This window comes from Pteronotus mesoamericanus, unplaced genomic scaffold (genome assembly GCF_021234165.1).
Source record: "Pteronotus mesoamericanus isolate MK-2021 breed Mesoamerican mustached bat unplaced genomic scaffold, CSHL_Meso_final contig_20, whole genome shotgun sequence".
NCBI classification, from domain to species: Eukaryota; Metazoa; Chordata; class Mammalia; order Chiroptera; family Mormoopidae; genus Pteronotus; species Pteronotus mesoamericanus.
The window spans coordinates 69,805,184-69,827,463 of NW_026555085.1; the positions used below are offsets into that span (position 1 = coordinate 69,805,184).

The following is a 22,280-nucleotide window of genomic DNA, read 5'->3' on the forward strand; positions in this document are numbered from 1 at the left end:
AATAGAGTACCCAGAAATAAATCCATCTCTCTTTGGTCAATTAATATTTGATAAAGGGAGTATCAGCATACAATGGAGTGAAAGTAGCCTCTTCAATAAATGGTGTTGTGAGAACTTCTCTGGTGCCTGCAAAAAAATGAATCTCGACCACCAACTTACACCATACACCAGGATAAACTCAAGATGGATAAAGACTTGAATATAAGTTGTGACACCATAAAACTTCTAGAGGAAAACATAGGCAGTAAAATTTCAGATATCCCACATAGCAATATTTTTGTTGATGTATCTCCTAGGGCAAGGGAAATAAAAGCCAAAATAAACAAATGGGACTATGACAAATAAAAAAGCTTCTGCACAGCTAAAGAAACCATCATCAAAATGAAAAGGGAACTGACTATGGGAGAACATATTTGTCAATGATACTTCGGACAAGGGTTTAATCTCTAAAATACAGGGTCTGGCACAAACATCCCTTTTTTATTACAAAGTCTTTATTACAAAATCATAAGCATGTAATTATGAAACACAAAAATATCACACTCAAGCATACCATATGACATTTTAGGTGAAATGTTCAAATTAAAACTATAAATTATTACACCCATATTATTACCCTACCAATCACACTCAAGCAGGTCTTACTTCTGCCGGACCCTGTATATAAAGAACTTATATGACTCAACACCAAAAACACAAATGATCCAATTAAAAAATGAGCAGAGGACCTGAATAGACACTTCTCCAAGGAGGACATGCAGATGGCCCATAGACATGTGAAAAAATGCTCAACATCACGAGCTGTCAGAGAGATGCAAACTAAAACCACAATGAGATAACACCTTGCCATCTGTCAGAATGACCATTATTAATAAATCAACAAACAACAAATTCTGGCAAGGATGTGGAGAAAAGAGAACTCCAGTGCACTGTTGGGAATGTAGACTGGTGCAATCACTGTGAAAAACAGTAGGGAATTTCTCAAAAAATTAAAAATGGAAATGCTTTTTGACCCAGTGATTCCACAGCTGGAAATATACCCTAAGAATCCTGAAACACGAATTCAGAAGAACTTAATGCACCCCTCTGTTCACAGCAGCAGTATTCACAATAGCCAAGTATTGGAAGCAGCCTAAGTGCCCATCAGTAGATGAGTGGATTAAAAAAACTGTGGTACAGTTACACAGTGGAATACTATATAGCAGACATAAAGAAGAAAAAATTCCTACCCTTTGTGACAACATGGATGGAACTGGAGAGTATCATGTTAAGTGAAATAAGCCAATCGATGAAAGACAAATATCATATGATCTAATGAACAAGAGAAGCTAATGAGCAAAACAGAATCAGAGACATAGAAACAGAGAACAGACTGACAGCTACCAGAGGAAAGGGAGGTGGGGGAGAATGAGAGAAAAAAAAGGGAAGGGATTAGTCAAAGAACATGTATGAATTGCCCGTGGACGTGGACAATGGTGTGGGTGGACTGTGGAAGCAAGGGGTTGGGCTGGACAGAGAAGGGTAAAGGGGGAAAAACTGGGACAACTGTAATAGAATAAATAAGAATAAAAAAGTATGTATTCATCCTTGTTGCCTGCCTCAGAATTTTAATATGGAGTTATAAATTCATTCCCAGGTGTCTTATTATTATAAGGTAGGTTCAAAAAACATAAAATTGTATGACTAGATATCACTCATTAACCATCTCAGAACACAGCCTTCTATTGTGCTTATCAATTAGTATCTATAGACGGTCACACATGTAGAAATAACTGTATCAAACATTTCAGTTTCATGATTTCCTAAGTGGTCTTTCTGAGACCTGTGTTGAGCAAGTATAGGAACATGGGAAGTTTTGGAACAAGAAGTGTTCCGTGAAAGTCATGAGAACTGAGACAGGCAGTCCCTACCTGCTGTCCCCCTCTCTCAACTTTGAAGAGCTCGGTGGCTTAATGACTCACCCTCCTTCCATGGAGAGCACCCAAGGAGGAGTGCGGCAGGAGTGAGCCAGCCCCTGGGGTCCTCCTCTGCCTGGCTGGCAACATCTGACTCATGAGGGCACCTGCCTGGGTCTCTGACTTCTCATCAGTAAAATGAGAGGCTAGAGATCATCATCTCTATGATCCTTCTCCATTTCACTTCTTTGATCTGGGAAATGAGCTTTACATCCCTCCTCAAGACTTTAAACTGAACTGCACTAAGCTTACTTAAATAGATGTAAAACAAAAAACAACAACAAAAAGGAATCCTTCAATTTCTCCAATGTAACTGCATTTTATAAGATGACTATTTTTTTAAAAAAAGCAACACATCACCATAAACATGGTCAATGGGAAAAGTCTCGTTAAACTATGGCCTGTGGTTTTATCAACTCAACATTCACTATTGTTTCACATTTTTCATAGTTTTTATCTAAAAGTACAAGATCATAAAAAAATCTTATGTAGTAAAATCTAAAAACATCCTGGGAGCAACTTCATTTTTAAAGGGAAATGAGGCCATGACTATCCTGATTAGTCTTTAAGTTACCACTAAACATGGCATTCCTAGCCAATCTGTATAAATGTGGACATATACATATACAATAATTAAAATGAAATGTAGCAATTATAAAAATATAACAATATATTCTAAGTGTAGCAATATAAAAATCAATGTAAGTTTTCCCTAGTACTGAATTAATTAGATTGATGATACTTTAAAATTCAGTGGCTATTTTCATATTAGTTAAACCATGAAGATTTTTAGATGAGGAATAGATTACATGCCAAGAGCAAAATGGTTTTTTACACTTTACTTCTCTTCTGTTGCTATATAGCCCTTAAATAGTTGAAAGAACATTTCTAAACAAGGTTTTGGGGGTTTTTTTGTACAGTTCTTCCATTTTTTTCATAGAAAACACCAAATTCCTATGGACTGTAAACCAGAGAACCATGCTGGTAACATCAAAACTAAGTAAAATATTATGAAATCTGTAAACCATAATTTATTCACTTTTACATGGAGCCTTTTAAGAACAAATTAATCTCTCTGGGAATTCCTTCCATCAGAAATTAGTCTAGATAGCTCACCACTTCTATATGACAAACCTGAATCAATGAATGTGGTCAAATACATTGTTGATTTATACAAGAGATTGCTCTGGAGATATACAAAAGGGCTCCCAACTTATACTATGGCATAAAAGAAAAATCGGCATTAGAAGTATATGGTGTGATCTACCTTCTGGAGTTCAAACCAGAATCTGATGAGGTTAACATTAGATGGAGGCTTCCAATCTAATTGCAAACTAGTGTTCCCTGGAACCACGGCATAAGGTTTCGCTGGTGTGTCAAACGTTTCAACAGTGACAGGATGACTCTCAGCGCACCACATTTCCTTGGCATGGCAGGCCAGAACCTTTTTGTAAAGAAAATAAAATGAAAAAATAAAATTGCTTAAACTTTTCTAAATCTCGTGCTTAAGAAAGGCAATAAAATACTCAGTAACCTCACCGTACCTTTAACACATAGAGTTTTCCACCAGACAGTCCAGTAACACAGAGAGCAAGGCTTCCATTTGGATATTCACTTTGTCTTAGAGGAGTCTCTGGAATTAGGCCCAGATGTGAGATTGCCAACTGATAGCGGACTGACTCCTTAGGTCCGTTTGGCTTGTGAGATTCTCTCCAGGATATAACAAGGCTGGTGTCTGACTGCACGGTGGTGTTAATATGCCAAACAGCCTCTGGTACTGAAATAAATAGCAACGCATGACAAGGGATGTTGCAATCGCACTGGAAGATGGAAAGAAGTAATGGGGTCTTGGTTGAGGAATAGTCATATCATGTGAGCAGAATGAATGACAGATGTTCCGAAGGAAAGCCAGCCTCTTATATAATGGTAAGATATCAGGCTGCCTGAAAGGCTCTCACTTATTTTTGCCTAATGACTAAGTCATTCTCTGACTCTAGCTCCAGGATTTGGCCAGGGATGATGCTGAACAACCAAATTTGGGTAAGTTTTGTGAATGTCTTCAGAGACATCTGAAAGAAATGCCATCACCTCATAATAACCACCACCTCTAAGAACAACTTCTAACATTCTAGATTCATTTACTTTAAGGCAATGATGTTATATTACGTTAAATCTCAGCGGCCTCAGTAAAATTCACATAAGGGAAAGGCTTGATTTTCCTGTCTCACCATGTGTAGAGAGGCCTATGAACTTATGGGAAGAGGGTGACACTGTGTGGCAAGGCTGAAGAATAGGTTTCTTGGTCAAACTGTTGATTTTGATGTTCAGCTTCTAGTTGCTTTTCATTTTGATGGAATATTATTTATCATCTTTTGGTGTTAGATCAAAAATCAGGTCATCAAAGTATTTTTCAACCAACACATTTTTATTAAGTTTTTGAAAGCTCATATAATAAATATTATTTAATATTCAGGTAAAAAACAACAAACAAATGTAGACATACACATCACATATATCACAAAATTCCACTCTAGCAACCCATACCAAGCCCATAACTCACCTCCAATTTTGGTTTCTCCCCAAATCTTTTTTCCCAGTGGTAATTGTTCCAAAGGATCTGAATAGTAATTCTTTACAGCTATCTGTATCATATATGTTGAAAATGGTTGTAAACCTTCAATAAGGGCTATACTCTCCTGAAATTCCTGTAATTAATTTTTAAAAATCAATATATGATTCTTACTTTTTGTAGAAATGGGGAGAAATTATTTAATCAAAGAGAAAAAATTAAAAGACTCAAAATAGTTTATTTTTTAAATCTTGAATTAAACAAGATTTAAAAACATTTGACAATGTTCACTGCTCTAACCTTCCCTGGGCCTAAGTTGTTTATCTACAAGGACAAATGCTAAATGACTGACAGCCTTTAGTCAATTTTTGTGACATACTCATTTCAAACAGGAAGATAGATTCCCAGAGAAGGACGCTATTTCATTAGTATTGCATTAGAAATTAAGCAAGGTGGTATTAGAAAGATGTGACACATGTGAATACAATAAAAGATTAAACTACATTATCTAGTCATTCTTAGAAATAAAGTTTAAGTAAATGACTTTCTTTAGACCAATGGTTCTCAACTTCAGTGTTACTTTGGAATCCTCTGGGAAATCTTAAGAAAATACTGTTCGCTGGGTCCCACCCCCAAAGATTCTGACCGAATTGGTCTGAGGTGAAACCTGAACCCAGAGATTATCAAAGCACCAATGTGCCCACGGTTGAGAACCACCGCCTCTGCCGCATATTAGTCAGTGTGAAGACAATATGAAAGAGGAGCTCCAAAGGGAATGTCCAGTGCCCCGGGCCCAGTCTTGGTCAGCCAAGTGATCCAATCTGCCTCTGAGACAGCCATCTTTAGAAATATGTGAAGAAAGATTAAAATATAAAAATTAAAGGAATCAGCTGTTCTTTCTGGTAAAGTACATTGTGCTTAACATCAAATAGATGATGTTCAGTTTCACCTTTGGACTTGGTTAAATAATTAGCACAAAGCAAAATATTGAATGTTTACGATTCCATCATAAGGACAACTAAAACATCACTGCCCATGGTGGGAGGAATTATGCCAATTTATTTATTCATTTGAAGAATATCTAGTGAATGCCTATGTAATACCAAGCATTGGGTTGGCCAAAACGTTTGTTTGGTTTCCTTCCTTAAGATGGCTATAGTAGCACTTAGTTGTCTTTAACTTCATTTGAAACAATTTTGTTAGATTGTGTTATGATAGCTGTCATATCAGTGTGCATTAAAAAAACTTATCAAAATTGGTAAACTTTTGTGCAGCCATTCTAATATTGAGGGTGGAAGAAAATAAGTGGCATTTTCAGCATATTATACTTTATTATTTCAAGAAAGATAAAAATGCAACTGAAATGCCAAAAAAGATTTGTGTGGTGTATGGAGAAGGTGCTGTGACTGATCGAACATGTCAAAAGTGGTTTGCAAAGTTTGGTGCTGAAGATTTCTCCTGGAATGATGCTCCCCAGCCAGGTAGACCAGTGGAAGCGAATAAACTGAGACATTAATTGAGAATATTTAATGTTATACCACGTGGAAGATACTCGACATACTCAAAATATCCAAACCAATAAAGTTATTTGTGAAAATAAAAAATGTGCCTTTAATTTTATGGAAAAGACTAAACAGACTTTTTGGCCAACCCAGTACAATGCTAAGTACTAGAAACACGATGATAAATCAAAACATAGTCCCTGTTTAATGGCACATTTCACAACATACAGGAAATAACAAAAATATACAATTTTTATGTTAGATATATGCTGTGGACGAGAGAAATATATGGCAATATTCTTTCTGTCCAATTCATTTCTTATCTCTCAATCTGCAAACTGTTGGATAAGATATAAAAAAAAAATCAGTGTCACTTTCTGGAGACAATTAGATAATCAGCAAGGGCAACAAACCCCCGTTCTTTCAGGACATTCAGGAAATTGATACTGTGGTGATCTACCCACTGGTCAGCTTAACTTACTCCCAGACAAAAAGACTAGAGCAAAGTATGTTTTGACAAATCAGCTGTAACAGGCTTCATAAAAGCACCTTTCAGAAAATGATATAGAAAATACTGTAACTGAGAATTTCATATAAGAAAAGAGCACCTAATGAAAAGATTTAGGCCACCAGCTTCAATCTTACCAGCATTCTATATTTTTGTTCAGAGCTGTTTTTCCCACCAGTAACTTCTTTGTAATAAACCAGGTATGTTGCAGTAGGGCTGGTAATGCCATACCAAGTGAGGTTTGTCCTGGAAGGCGGTAATCTGATTGTGAGGCTGGTGTTTGTGGTGTTAAGTATTGTTGGCTCTGCAATATCTGAAGCTAGAGACAGAAATGCTTTATCTAAAATAAGAAAAAAGATTAAATATGTACACATATATGTATAAAAGAGAAACAACAGATTTGCTTAACATCGAGGGTAATATAATCTCTTATTTTTATTTAACTTACAAGACATGATGTATTGAAGTGTTAGAAATGTTATTCAGTGCAGGAAGACAAGTTTTTTCCGTACATCTTGGAGATGCTATGTGCCTCAGAAAAAGGAAGCAAGGTAACTAGTAATTGTTTAAAATTTCCAGCAGATGGAGCTAAAGTACCTTTAATAATGTACATAGTAGCAAAACAAAGTCAACCCTTGTTTTATTTTGAAGGAAGCATTTAATTGAATTCCAATTATGAAAACTCATGCTAGCTTTAGGACTTTTTAGGGATGTGCATGTATGTGTATATCTGTTTAAATTTAAAAAGATATTACATGGACTTTTTAAATCTCTTAAATTTCTCAAAGTGGAAAATGAATTCTTTACCCAAAATGTACATTCAATTTATTTATAAAATCTTCCATTTTTAGTAGTTTGTAACTCACATACTTCATAAATGAATACACTTAAGCAAAGATTATTTGAGTTTGTTTCATTCAGTCCTGCCCCTCTCTAGTGGGAAATAATTCTTCATTTGGAATGACAGAAGTACTTTAATGGCAGAGAACTTGAGAAAAAAAACTCAAAAACCACTTTAGGTCTGAATGTTGCCCATGGATCTATGTAATGCTGTTTTTATTGTTGGTTGGTTGGTTTTAGATTTCAAACAGTTTTTTATTATGATTCCCAATAGTAAATATACAGTCAGTTCTGCCCATAATGTAACACATACGTTCCTAAAAGGGATTGCATTATACAAAATTGCACAATAAAACCCACAGGGTTTATGGGGGAAATAGAGTTAAGGACACAACACTAAAAAAAAAAAAATTACAAGTGACACTTTTTTTAAAAGATAAGAACTTAATAAAAATGGTAGCACAGATGTATGCATGTTAAAGAGTTGGTGTACCTAATACTATTCTAAATAGGCATTTCACCTTGAAAAAGACCTGAAATCTGATGCAGTGCTTTGTGACACCGTTGGGCGTCTAAAGAATTGTCAGAAGGAAGGTTACTTTCAGGACGGAGAAGGGAAAGAGGGGCAGGCAGAGAGGATGGCAGGACAGGGGCTTCCCCCAACAGCCCAGCCGCGCACACGCTGGAGGAACGCTGGGGGGCAAAGCCAAGGGCAGCCCCCAGCCATAGGGCACACCCGACCCTGGCCGTCCAGAGCACAACACAAGAGCTGGAGAAACTGCCTGGGGAAGGAGACGTTCTGAGCCTTTTCCGACCCTGAACTGGAAGAACAAGCTGAGTGAGACACGACTTTATTACCTGGAAAAGGCTGCAGCAGCGAACTGTAAGCCAAGATACGCTCACTCCTCGGGGCCCTCACCCGGGAGAGGACGGCCCCACCGCTTTTCTTTACTTGGCAAATCTGGGTGCTGTCGTTGGCTATGGACGACCAATACAGAAATTTCCCATCCACGGTTAGGCTGACAAGTGTTTTTCCTGTTTACGAAAAACATAAAATAAGGAACATATCTTATGTTTTCTACTCTCAATAATATGTGATATCCTTTTTTTTTACATCATAACTGCTAAAGTTTGAATCTTCTTAATATGGAGAAGTAACACTTATTTTATGTCATTAGGCTAAGGATTAGGCTACAGATTTCTCATTTTAGTTCCACATCAAGCCATAAAATAAATATTATTTTTATTATTATTGACCTTATTTTGTAGGAGTAGAAACTGAGGCTTGAACCCATTAAATAATGTCAAGGCCACAAGATTAGTAAAGGGCAGAGCCAGGATTTATTTACAACTTAGCCATGAGACTTCAAGTCAAACAATGCCTCTCTGAAGAGAGGTATTAGACGATAGGCAGAGGACTCAGTGCCTTGTTCACTGTCTTTATCAATCATTTGAAATGAATGCACAGTAAACATATTTGTCAATTTTTCAGATAACATACAATTCTTACAGTCACTAGTATATTCAGTCACTGACTTGGCATTCAAAAATATCACAACAGAATCAGGAAATGGATTGAAATTTAACAGAAACAAACGTAGTGTCCTAAATTCGGGTTTAAAATTAACTCTAGAAATGACAAATGGAAGACACCCGGCTTAATAATAGTTAACATAAAAAAGATTATGGGTTGTCGAATGGCAGGCGGGCAGTCCAAAGACCTAATGCCACTTTTAGCTGCAGTAAAACATGACCTAGGAAGTCAGAGGCCTCTCGCACTGATTGGAACACACGGAGAAAATGCTGAGTCACTCTGGGGATGACGTTTAAGAGGACATCGCGTAGCTGAAGTGAAAACACAGGGGGGTGACTAGGGCAAAGAAAGATCTAGATACCACATCGTCTGAGGAGTAGTTACAGACACCTGAATTTTTCCTCCAAAGGAAATGCTTAGCGTGGGCTATGACAGCTATCTTTACATTGCTCAATGGCTATCACCTCGAAGGTGATTGGTTAATTCTTTGTAAATTCAGGGGTCAGAACTCGGATTAATGCATGGGAGGAACAGGGAGAAGAATTTGGCTAACTATAAGAAGAAAAATATCTAATATTTAGAATTGTCCAAAGAAAATTAAATGGACTTCCTTATAAAGTAGTATTTTTTTAAATAAACAGTCAAAATTGTTTTTGCAGAGGGATTTCTTCCAATATCATGTGAGCTAAGTGATCTTTATAGTTATTCCAATTTTAGGATTATAAATTTAAGTTATGGATTCACCAGTTCTATACCTGTAACACCCATTAGATAACTCTTAAGTATCAGATGTTTAAGAAAAATTATTCTGATACATTAAAATGTTAAGGAAGACTTTAGTCAAGATGACTGCAATATTGTAGAAAGAGATATATGGGAGAGAGAGATGCTCAACTCTGAATACAACAGAGACAGCTGAAGATTAATAACCAGCATGCACAATGAGAGAGCCAATGGCTAAAATATTATTAAGAGGACATATCAAGGGTAAGGAGATTCTTGCTAAACTGGCCTAAGATTCTTGCTAAAGGCAAGCCAAGATCATCAAGGGTGGAGTATGACGAGCTTAGTCAGATATCAGATGTGGGGGACATTCCCTCTAGACTGACTTAGCAGGATTCTTGCTAAAACTAGACTCAGCAAGGACGAGCATGGAAGGCTAAGGTCTAGGCCTAGTTGAGAAGAGGGCTCAGAAAACTCTGACTAAAATCTGGCCAAGAAAAGAGTCTTTGTTACAGATTCAACAAAAGCAAGTAATTTTCTAAACATTATTTCTACTCTTAAGCCTGTTGAAGGTACATTAGAATTGTTTCTAAAACACTCCAAATGACATGCCAACAAAACCATTGTGCAGTTACAACTTCCATATTCAGGCACCCACAAAGACACACGCACACATACACACACATGTTTGCAATTTCAAAACTTCATTGTATATATATCAGCAATGCCCAACAGCACTTTTGATGGTAGAAAAATTTTATATCAGTGCTGCCCAATACTAGCCTTTGGCCACGTGTGACTTTTGAGTATTTAAAACGTGGCTAGTGTGACTGTGCAATTACAATGTTAATTTTATTTATTTTAATTAACTTAAAGCATCACATGTGACTAGCACATACTATATTGGACAGTGAGAAACAGACTCTAAAATTATATGGGAGAGTTTAGAAGGTATATCTTTCTTGTTGCAATTACTCCTAATTAGGAGACTTCCAAATTGCTTTAGACTTTCAAATATCTATTCCACAAGCAAGTGAGTTTCAACAGACAAACTTGTCAAATTTTTACCAACCCCTTGCTGAATTCACATTTGTCAATGGAATCACCAAAACCGAAGTAAAAAAACAGGTACCGAGAGTAAGATCATGAGTTGTTGTATGGCCCAATTTCAAATCCAGCTCATTTACTAACCAACTGTGGCCCTTTGGACAAGTTACCTTACTGTTTTCAGCCTTAGTTTCCTCATCTGCAAAACGAAGAAACTAGCAGGGTAGACAGTTAAACACACATGAGCAGAGCAAGGACAAGGGGTCAGGTACAGAGGTCACCAGAGTGGAAAGCCTCAGGTGCCCAGCAACGGGCAAAACTGGGAAAACTAGAAGCTTGCCCTCAGGGTAACTTTTCCTCCCTCTGACCTTTCATATTGCTGGTTGTGAGGCTCAGATCCTCCCAGACCTTTCCTCTCCTGGCATGTTGTCAGGCATTTGGGTTAGGCCTCCTTAGAGCAGGAACAAACTAGGGAGCCAGAGAACAACCTTTAAGCGTTGAGCCCCCAGGACACTGAGGTTCTGACCTGCATCAGATGCATCTAGGCCTCACTTGTGTTTCAGCTCCAGGCCCAGAAAAGCAGCAAAACCACACCAGCAATGCCATAGCTGGCCTCGGGACCAGCTGCACTGACAAATGATGCCCTGCCCCGGTGCCAACCAATCCGTGGAGACCATGACCCTGAAAGGACACACCTGGAAAGCTGATGAATATTCTGTTGACATCCTCCCCGCGACCTACCCTAAAATCTCTGCCCTTAAAAGCCCTTATGATGGAAGACCCTATGAGCTCTCCAACCAGGGAGCAAGCCGAACTTTTCCCCTCCTCTTTTTCTCAACCCCGACCCCCCCACAAGGCGTGTTGCTGTGTTGATGCATTGATGCATGGATGCTTGACCTTTACCCTTATCTCTAAGCTCCAAGGACCCCTTCTTTTGCCTCTGGAACTTGTTTCCTAAGCCCATTTTTTTCTGCAGCCCACTTCTTCAACTTCTGTGACTTTCTACATAAACTTTCTCCTAGAATTTGAGTCTTGACTCTGAATTCTTTCTTAGACAGAACTCAAGTACCGAAGTTGCTAAACCAAGGTTTGGTCTGATCCCACCAGCCGAACACCTGGTGTCATTCTCGCTGCCACCAACACGAGTACCTGCTTCATCAGGGTGTTGTGAGAGTTAAACGAGATAATGCACTTAGTAGCATGCTTAGAATATATCATTAAGCTCAATAAATTGTAGCTCCACTGTTAATTATAAAATAATAACAAAAAATCTCCACAGATCCAGAAAATTATGTGGATGCCTATATATAATTTGCCTGGAAACCACTTTAAATGTACAAGACTGTTTGGCATAAGCCAGAGTAAATACCATGTGTATATTAATTTGAGTATTTGTGGGATGTAAGCCCTTTTCAATGAGACAGGAGGGACTGCCATTACTAATCAAAACCTATGTACACATGGTGTCTTACCAAGCAAAGCAGGCATTACGATAACTTGCCGACACTGGCATCCTTCCAGATCCATGGCCCAGATCTCTTGTCCTTTAACAAAGTATATCTGTGGTTGCTTTAGCTGAGAGGTATCAATAGTCATTGCTCCGCTTAACTCAAATTCAGTCACATTGCAAGAACATCGGCTCCTTCTATTTGGATGGTTTGTGGCTGGGGGTTGCAGAATGCGGTGCAAAGTCTGATTGATAATACTGTAGTAGAACATCTGAGAGCCCAAATCAGAAACTTCTGTCCAATACAGGCGACTGTTGGGGGAAAAAATACCCTCCAACTTAATGAGTACAACATATTATTTCAAATATGAGTTTTTTATGAAGATCAATCATTTCGAATTATTTGAGGAACAAATGCAGCCTTTGGAGAGAACACGTCCACATGCCCAATGACCTTCTGAGATGGAAGGGGTCATAAGAAATCTAGTTATAGCTTTTCCAATTATTTCTTAATAAATGTGTTTATAATTAAAGCCTTGGACTATAATCACCTGAGGCACTGTATAAAGTGGCTTACTACTGATTGTAAATATAAAGTATATTTGCAGCTTTTCATCAACATTCATCTCCATTCCCCTCCTCTCAATTTTGTTTCTGCTTTTTAATACTAGTTAACAATCTAGTTTTAAGATAGGCAATATCCATGCTTATGGCACAAAATATATCTTTCTAGCCCAAGAAACAATCGCTCAGTTGCTGAATAGAGGCCTTAAAACTCATCTGATGAGGACAGCAATTAAAGATAGACAGGTGAAGAACAGATTTCACCGTGAAAGGCATGCTGCCCATCTACCTCCTGCTCATCTTCCGCCATTGTCTCCGTCCCATTCTTGGCCCTCCCAGCTGAGGATTTTATTAAATTCGCTGATGTAAAAATCCACTTTGGTTTCCTGCTGGTAAACCTAAGTTTAGATTAGTTAAATTATCAGTATGGATTCAGTCTATATATTTGTGGGTATGGGCTCATAATTTATAAGTAGAATTAATTATTAAAAGTTCATGTAGTGAGTCAAAAACCCTAAGTATCTTATTTTCCCATCGATGACTTCTAATATTAAACCAAAGATATTATATTAAATATGACTCTTTACATACCTTAAAAGAGGATACACAAAAAAAGAGATTATTGTTGAATTTCTGTTGCAAAGTTTCAGCTTCCTGGGATATTTCAGCTTGTGTTCAAGATCAATATCAAATATTTGCATTCCATTTTGTGGATCTTTCAGCACAAAGTAGAGGTGCCTTGAAATCCAGTCAACTGCAATAATTGTGATATCAAAAACCACTGCATCGCGGAAAATCTTAAATCAGGTAGAAAACACAGCCAAGAAGATAGTGGTCATTTTTTTTTCAGATTTGAGGACTTTACTGTAACCACTCATATTACTTATTTACTGCACTTCTCTTTTGTAATCCAAAACCTCAATAACTGGATTGTGTGCCACTGTAACATCGGTCCTTTTCTCACATTGTGTGTATTTTCCCTGGATGATTTCAACTGCCATGACTTCAACCGTAATCCATGAAGCAGTGCTACAAATCCACATCTTCAGCAAGATCCCTCATTGAGTTACTAATTCAAATAAACTGCCTACTAAACATATATGTGTCATCTCAGGTAATAGAACTAATCACTCTGTGCCCCCAAACCCCCATTTCTCCCGCATTTATGTTTTTATGGATTCCCAGCATTCACCTGAAGAGCAATCCCATCAGCTGCGGTTCAACCTTGACTTCTTCCTCCCGTTACTACCCATTGTGAATTGGCCCCATTTTAAATGTCTCCCTAATTTGTCCTCTCCCTTCTCACTTCCGTGCCTCTCATTTCCTGCCTTTCCTCTCTGGATTTCTGTGATAGCCTCCTAATTGCCCCAGACTTAACCTTCTCTCAGTCATTATCACACTGCTAACAGAGAGGTCTTTCTACAACAACTTGATCATGTTAATGACCCACTAAATTGCTTTAATGGCCTGCTCTTGGCTTCAAGATTGACACTTGACTCCTTGGTACAGTAAGGGAGGCCCATGATATGCAGGCTCCTGCCTACCACTCCAGCTTTACCACCTGCCTTTCATTGTGTCCTCACCTCCATCTCTATTCTAAGCTCTCTCTATTTATAGCTCCCTGAACATGCCATATGGCTCTCTTGTTTTCCTGACTTTGCACTTGCTGCCTTCTCAGCTTTTCCCTACCTTCTCCTGGTTCACCTTCTGTGTACTCATGATATCTTTCCGTTCTTCCACAACCATCACGACTCCAACCTGGATTGGGCATCCATTGTTGGTGATTCCACCACATCCTGCCCTCAGCACAGCACTTACACTATGTTCTGCCTGCCTCCTCCACTAGCTAACATTCAGCAAGTGCCTACCACATGCCAGGCATTGTGCTAAGTGCCTTACATACATTATCTCATTTGATCTTCACAAGATCCCTATGGTGAGGTACTATATAACCATGACAGTTAAATAACTTGCTGATGGTCACAGATCTGGTAAGAGGTGGAGCCAAAATTAAATTCTAGGTTGTCAAATTTCAAAATTTACCCTCTTAATCCCTGTGCAGTACTGTCTTCCTAGTGTTAGACCAATATTAGACTGGTGGGTTTAAGGACTGTAATTTTTCTTTTTTACCTCTAGTCCAGGAACTTACACAGTGCCCCAAACTCAACAACTGTTTGCTCGATGAACCCTTAATGACATTTGCCAAAACCTAATCTGAATTCTGTAGTGACTAAATAGTTGTATAGCATCTGTCTTTTACAACCATTCTAATCTTAATTGCTCACTCAGAGGCCAGTCATTTTAATTGCAGGGTGGTGTGATGTACAAATGTCCTACTTCCTTCCTTTCACAACTCTACTGAAATTGCTCTTAATAACAACCACAATGGTCAACACCCTTCCTTTCAAAAGAATTACGTAGTGACGTACCTCAGAGCTGGACTGATTGTGCATGTTCAGAAGGAAGAGTGAGTCTCCTTGAGCGTAATACCCCATTGTATTATCAGCTGTGTAGCCCATGGCACTGATGTCTCTTTCTGCCAAAAACACCCACAAAACCTGATTTTGATCCATATCTAACAAAACTATCTGGTTGTCAAAAAGAGTTATGAGGTATGGAAATGGATTGATTTCTGTAAACAAAAAACAGGTAAGTAATACGTGTGAGAAAAATAACTTTCACTTACCAAATCCCTGAACTCAATACCAGGTTGCTTTGAAATCCACGGGTTTCCTTTGGGTTCATCTACTAAATCAGACTCAATCCACACAGGCTAGGTGCTCTAAGCTTAGGTTTTTTTTTAAGCATGATTGATGATGATAAAAATTGATTACTTTATTTGGCTTTAACTTCTGCGAAGAGACTGTGCTTATATCCTGAGGATGCCAAGGGTTAAAAACTTGTATAAAACACTAATTGTTATTTACATGGGTTTTAAATAGTACCTGATGTTTGGGACTTTACCAAGTCAGAAAATGGTCCAGGTCCTTTGGATGTGAAGACTCGAACCTAAAGACAGAAAAAGATGACAAATACTGCACTCAAGAGTGTCCTCAGTGACAATAATTAAGTTCTAAGACTAATAAGTTATTGAGTGTTTCATTTCACACTCTTAATACACTTATTAAATATTTCAGATAGTTACAGATCTAAATATAGATCTAAATATAGAGCAATAAATCTTGAAAAGGAAAAATATTGCCCATATTCCTGTTGATGGGTTTTCTTGTCTAGAAAAGGACAAAGAAAAGGCACAAATCTCTATCGCAAAAATATTTAATTTCTAAAAAAGAATTCTTTAGCTAGTTCCAAAATTAATTTACTTGGAACATTTAACAGAAATAAAATTATATATATTATGGTAACATTTTGCTTATCTTGAATTCAACAACTAGGAATTTTAATTAAGTTTATATACTTTCTGAAAGATTTATTTAAAAAATAGTTAAACCTTATATTTAAAAATGAATTGTGCATTTCAAACCACTTTTACATATGTTATCTATTTTGATCCTCACAACCACTAAGAATATACGCTGGATAAGGATCATAATTAAGGAAAATAACGCATCCCCAATGGCGCGTGAAGAAACAGGTGAAAGAACCAAGTATTCTGAGGTCATCTATATATTTTCCTTCTACTGTGCTGTGCTGCATCCTAACAGCACAGTTTTTTAAAACCATCTTTATTAGATGTTTTTCATTGTGTAATAAATCATTTCCATTTCCAAACCTTGCACAGGTACACACAATAGTCTATAAAGAAAACTGACATCCATAAGATGGCCTCAAAATAGATCCTCAAGTGCCCTCTCAATTAACAAAACAAACATTGAATTATTTTTATCATACTTCTGGCTTTAAATACACTTTACTATATTCTATATATAACCACCTCTGTATGATAGTTATGTATCATGGGGCACATATATATCAAGCAGTCTTCACTTTTACACAGAAACATCTTAAGATTCATGCATATTCATGTATATCACTTTGCACAAGTCTGTAATAAGTGATATTTGAAATTATATGTACATATATAGAGAGATATACTTAACCAGAATACTTATTTAAACAGAACATACATAATTCTTCACAAATAGAGTATGCATTATCTTTAACTTTTACGTACAATTTTTTATTTTTATAGGTAAAGCTAATATATTATGAAAACAATTATTAAATTAGAATTTTACAAAAAAGAAAAAGAGCCTTAGGAAAGCCAAATCTCTAAAACAATCTCCAAAACATTTTGGTCCCCAAAAAGAAATAGAAAATATTTCTAAATATATACAACATTGTCACCAACCTGGTATTTAAGGAAGATATGAAAAGCATTAAGCCATCTATGTGGAATGTTATTTCATAGGAAATGTAAAATGTCAGAATGATGTGGCAGTAGCTTTTTTGCTGGTTTCTATTCTCTCTGACTTTCTCCTCTATCAGCTGCTGTGTGATAACTGTGAGATGTCAACTACCCAGACCCTCAGTTTTGATTGCCATGCGTAGCTCTGTGTTTGGGCAGCCAGATGACTCGCAGCAGTGATGTGATGTAGAGGAAAGGACTCTGGAAGTTGGACGGTAGGACACCACTTAGCAGCCATGTAGCTTTGGTAGTTCATTGATATACCCAGGGACGCAGCTTTTTCTTTCCCCCCATAAAAGGATAAGGATCAAGTGAGATAATAAATGTAAAAGAACCTACTGGAGTAATGCTCTGCAGTGATTGCCTCAAAAAATCATGGTTTTCTGAATCTGAAACCAAGAAAATTCTCAAGATGCCCTTTACCCTCTCTCTTTTGTACCTTTGCTGCCCACTTGACCTCTGTGATCACAATGAACCTCAAATTATTGACAGAGTGGCAGAATTCTTAAAGTAGTCCTTTAATCAACCTTCTGTTTGCACTATTAAGACCCCCATATCCCTATTTCCCCTCCCATACCTGGAAGGCAACAATACACCCAGCACTCGCGCTCTCAAGTTGAAAAGATATCACTGAAGGAGTGACATGGACAACAATCCAGTCTTCAAATGTTTCGTTTGTGTCACTTTGGTTGAATATTCGATAGAAAATTTCAAATCTTGTCAACACACCATTTTCATGCTTGGGCTTATTCCACCTAAATTCCACTGCAACTTCATTGTTGCTGTGGTATTTTCCACTTGGCAATATAAATATTCTGGGATTCTCTGGTGCTGATGGAACTGAAAAGCAAAGACACAGACAGGGTGGAAAAGAACAGAAGATTGACTTTTACCACCCATCATAAGGGTGTGGAGCAACTTAGTAATAAATATTTCTTATTCCAGACAGTTGAGGTGTATCTATTTTGTTCTTAAATATCTTCAGGAGAGAACATTCCATAGACTTCTTCAGGATCCTATCTTACTATTTCAGCAAATCTCCCTCATGTCCAATCCAAACCCCTTTTGCTACTACCACTGAGGGGCATTTTTCTTGTCTGTGCCCTGTATAGCTGGAAGGTGGCTGATTCTCCTTACAGAATACAATTTTTATTCTCATCCCAACAGAGTGGTTTAGCTGGAGGCAGAAATGGCAGTCACCAGGAAGGAAGGCAGTAACTCCATCTAACCTTCAGCTAGTTCAGGGTATAAAACACAGAGTATCTGGCATCCTAGGCCGTCTGACCCTGAACCCTCCCAGGAGGCAGGATGTTCCTCAAGGGTGTCATTTGAGGGTTGCCATTTATTCTAGAACCAAACCAAGCAATTTACTCTTGCTCAGTCCTTTAATTAACTTCTCTCTCTCTCTATCAAAAGAAAATTTTCTGCCTGATTTTCAAGTCATTCCATATAAGATAGGATTCCTTTTTCTTTGGATTGCTCCGCAAGGTCCCCTCCTACTCTCCTCTCCAATCACATTGCTTCTCAATATTCAACACTCACATTGTTATCCAATCTCCAGGCCTTCTTACATTGTACTCACTCTCACATGGGATACTCACTCTTCCTGCTTCATTCCCCAGGCTCTAGCTAGAGTTTCCACCCTCTAAAGGCCTCCCCGGCCATATCAGTGCATGTACATTGCCCTCTCTTAAAAATGTTGAGGCAGCTTGTGGTCTTGTCCACTTATTCCATGCCATCACTACTCCATTATCACTGTCTTATTTCCATTACCACTAGCGGAATGTGTTTATCTCTCTAGTGTTTTATGAGCTCTAACAGAGAAAGCACCCTTTCTTATTCCTTCTAAAGTGCCCCCATATCTAGTATAGGACTGGTATACTGTAAATGCTTAATAAATATTTGCCAATTTGAATAATTTCCTCACTGAATTGTAAATTTCCTGATGGCCAAGGCCAAATCTTATCAGTCTTCTTTATTGCCCCCGATACCCAGATACCCAGCAGAGTGCTGACGACCGCAGCCCTCACTGCATCCCCTGCTGAGTGCAGTCATCGACCAAGGATGCAGTCATCACCTAGGTCACCAGCTAAGGAGGAACCGCAAGACAATTTCAAAGATAGCGTACTTGGGCCCGAATGCTAACTGCTCTGAACCTGCCGTAGCTCCACTATGTTCCACTATGTATATGAGACTTGTGGTAAAATACTGTTGAAAGAATCCTAACAGTAAAAAAAAAAAAAAAAAATGGTAAAGGGATGGCCATGGATAAGCTCGTACGACCTGCCAAGTCCTAGTCTACGAAATTTATATAGATAAATCAATATGGTACTATCATTTGTATCATTACTATCAATGTTTGTAAAAATGACTGACTGGAGATTTGATGAAACTATAGCGAAAAGTCCCAGCCCTGTCACTTACAAGCTATTTTACATTGGGAAACTAATGAGCTTCTGTTTTCTCCTTCTAATAATCAAAATAATAACAACTGTCTACCTACCTTAGAGCTGTGTGTGGATTAAATGAAATGATGAAATGATGTTTCTGTCACATGATAGGTATGTAATAAACGTTTAATAAAGGAATGATACACATAAATATGCTTTTCACACTTTAAAGTGATAGACACATGTAAAGATATGGCTAGTATGCATTTTTAAATATAGTCCAAAGAAAGACATTAAATTTAGACCTCAGTTACCTACAGATGATCCTGAGTTACCATCTGCGAGAACACCTCCCAATAAGCCTTCTACAAAACTGTCTCTGCTCTTAAATGCCCATTTTCCTTACAAAGCCATTCACAAATTACCTGAGACATGTTTCTGCATCTTGTATATCATTACAATCAAGTGAAGCATTTTAAAGAAATCTTTGAAATATACTTGTGGAATAAATTATGCAGGTTTATTGTAATGATGGTGTTCTATCTCCAAAAAGTCACTGAAAGGGTATTGAATCTACCAAACTGAAAGTTATTCCAAAAAATTATTAACTATTCATTCTAGATCATGTAGTGAGATTCTGCCTTTTTCTTTTTTTAAAGCCTTTAACCTCTGTACCTGTTTCAGGTGCTCGAAGTGACAGAGATGTTTTGGGGCCCTTTCCCCAGTAGGTATAAGGAGTGACAGAAAGATTAAATAAGGCATAAGGCTCCAGACCTTCCACAGTAAACACAGGTAATGGATGTTGCTCAATAGCCAGGAACTAAAATATAAACACAACACATTATTCTCTTAGGGAGAAAATCATAAAATCTTTTATTCCCACTTAAGTAAAATCTTCAAGCTTTGGTTCACATGTAAAATCAAACTTTGCAATTTTGGAAGTGTTAAATTGGTAAGTTCCATGTGGTTCCACCGAGGCCACTTAAAGTGTCTAACATGCCAGCTCTTAACACTAACCACAAAGCTGTCAAAGACTGGCCGGAAACAAAAGATGTCAGGAACAATCTTGATGACAGAGGCCCATGGAACAAGCACGGAGATGTGCTGGGCTAAGTAAAGAAAGTACGAGTCAGCGTGGGCAGGGCGGGCACGGACGGTGCGGTCTGTTTGGGAAATGAAAGTTGCCAGAGACAATGCCATACCTTATGAGGAGCACCAAATTCCACCCTGTAGAAAATCGCACCCCAATCCACTGCTGGGACAGCATTCCACAGGATATGAAACCTTGAAGCATTTCCTTCGATCCTAAATGAAGACTCTTGAATGGAATCTGGAATCACCTTAGGGGTAAAAGAAAAGTTCCCTAGGAGGAGATAAAACAAAAATAATGAGAGAGAAGCAATTTACAATTAGCAGTCATGATAGAAAACATGGAAAATTAATAGTAATTACTAACAGTTCCAAAACAAAATGTTCTTTTCTTTAAATATGTCCTGAAAATTATCTTTTTCGGACTATTTCAAGCTGTAAATTTGAGTTAAGAGTAAGCAGGCTGCAAACAAACCAACAGAAACTACTAAAGCCTTTTTTCCTCTTGAAACATAATTCTTTTCTTTTTAGATTTTTATGTATTCATTCATTCATTCATTCATTTACTCATTCATTCATTTATGTATTTTTAGAGAGAGGAGAAGGAAAGGATAAAGAGAGGGATAGAAACATCACTGTGTGGTTGCCTCTCATGCGCCCCCAGCTGGGGACCTGGCCTGCAACCCAGTCATGTGCCCAGACTGGGAATTGAACCAGCTACTCTTCAGTTCGCAGGCCGGCACTCAATCCACTGAGCCACACCAGCCAGGACTTAAAACATAATTCTTAGGAAAAAATCCCAACCTAAACATTTATTTAACAAAAGTAGGGAGGAGCAAGAGTAAGCAAGAATCAAATATACCTGGCAGAGGTTTGAGGGATGTCTGAATAATTGTAAATTGATTACATGTGGCTGGTTCCAAAACAGAGACACTGGTTCGCTGACCTATTTCTTGAGCTGTTATAATCTTAAAGCCATTGATCCAGAAAAGCCGACCACTATAGTACATCAGTGCATTCTGGGAAATTTCAGAAGTACTCCAGGCTGCAAATTCTGTGATGGTGGTGTCCCCAGCACTGCTAAAACATAACACCAACCAGTGTGTGTATATGAAGTGGGGGAAGGGCGGGCACATTCAAGTACTGGAGAAAACACATGTTTGTGTACATAAAAGCAAAGAGAAAACACCCTGCAACAATAATTGTCATTACTCTTAGTTTAATATTAAGTTGATGTATACATTTTTTAAAAAATATTCCTAAAGCAAATTTTCTAGGGCTTTTCTTATTAATGTGATACTGCAATGGCAAGAGTGTTACACAGATATTAATAGATACTTGTAATTCTTGGTAATACTCTAAATCGGAGGTACAACTCATTGATTCATTTCTCACTGAGTCATGTCTCTCTCCCATTCTTGCTTATTTCCTTGCTTTTATTATTCTAGCCTGTTTGGTCCTTCTCTGTACACTAATCACAACTCTCTATTGCTTCAATGATACTTATCAGCTTCTATAGCTCTATCAGCTTCTTTTATAGAAAAGAAGTCAAAATGCTTCTTTTCAGACCAGAGAATTCAAGTAAACAGACTATTGCTTAAATTTCCCTTAGAATTTTTTCTCATTGTCAAGAAATTTTACAAGCATGTTTTTACTTTAAAAATTTGTTTAGTTGTTTCTAGAATTACTCTAGTTACCTAGTACTCAGTAAGAACACTAAATGATTGTCAAATTTTTAGAGTA

At 37.7% G+C, this 22,280-nt stretch overlaps 1 protein-coding gene across 1 annotated transcript in view; it reads right to left on the reverse strand.

The window, feature by feature from the left end:
* The window catches only part of ROS1 (ROS proto-oncogene 1, receptor tyrosine kinase), a 101,438-nt gene that overhangs the window by 40,500 nt on the left and 38,658 nt on the right, over positions 1 to 22,280 (reverse strand). Inside the window, exons 19-31 of the mRNA XM_054569869.1 lie at positions 21,400 to 21,617; positions 20,651 to 20,811; positions 20,124 to 20,268; positions 17,636 to 17,898; positions 15,635 to 15,698; positions 15,119 to 15,321; positions 13,281 to 13,486; positions 12,151 to 12,437; positions 8,233 to 8,409; positions 6,672 to 6,874; positions 4,516 to 4,660; positions 3,500 to 3,732; positions 3,223 to 3,399 (exon numbers count right to left, since the gene is read on the reverse strand). Of these exons, the coding sequence (XP_054425844.1) occupies positions 3,223 to 3,399; positions 3,500 to 3,732; positions 4,516 to 4,660; positions 6,672 to 6,874; positions 8,233 to 8,409; positions 12,151 to 12,437; positions 13,281 to 13,486; positions 15,119 to 15,321; positions 15,635 to 15,698; positions 17,636 to 17,898; positions 20,124 to 20,268; positions 20,651 to 20,811; positions 21,400 to 21,617 (2,482 nt within the window). The remainder of the gene's footprint in view (positions 1 to 3,222; positions 3,400 to 3,499; positions 3,733 to 4,515; positions 4,661 to 6,671; positions 6,875 to 8,232; positions 8,410 to 12,150; positions 12,438 to 13,280; positions 13,487 to 15,118; positions 15,322 to 15,634; positions 15,699 to 17,635; positions 17,899 to 20,123; positions 20,269 to 20,650; positions 20,812 to 21,399; positions 21,618 to 22,280) is intronic.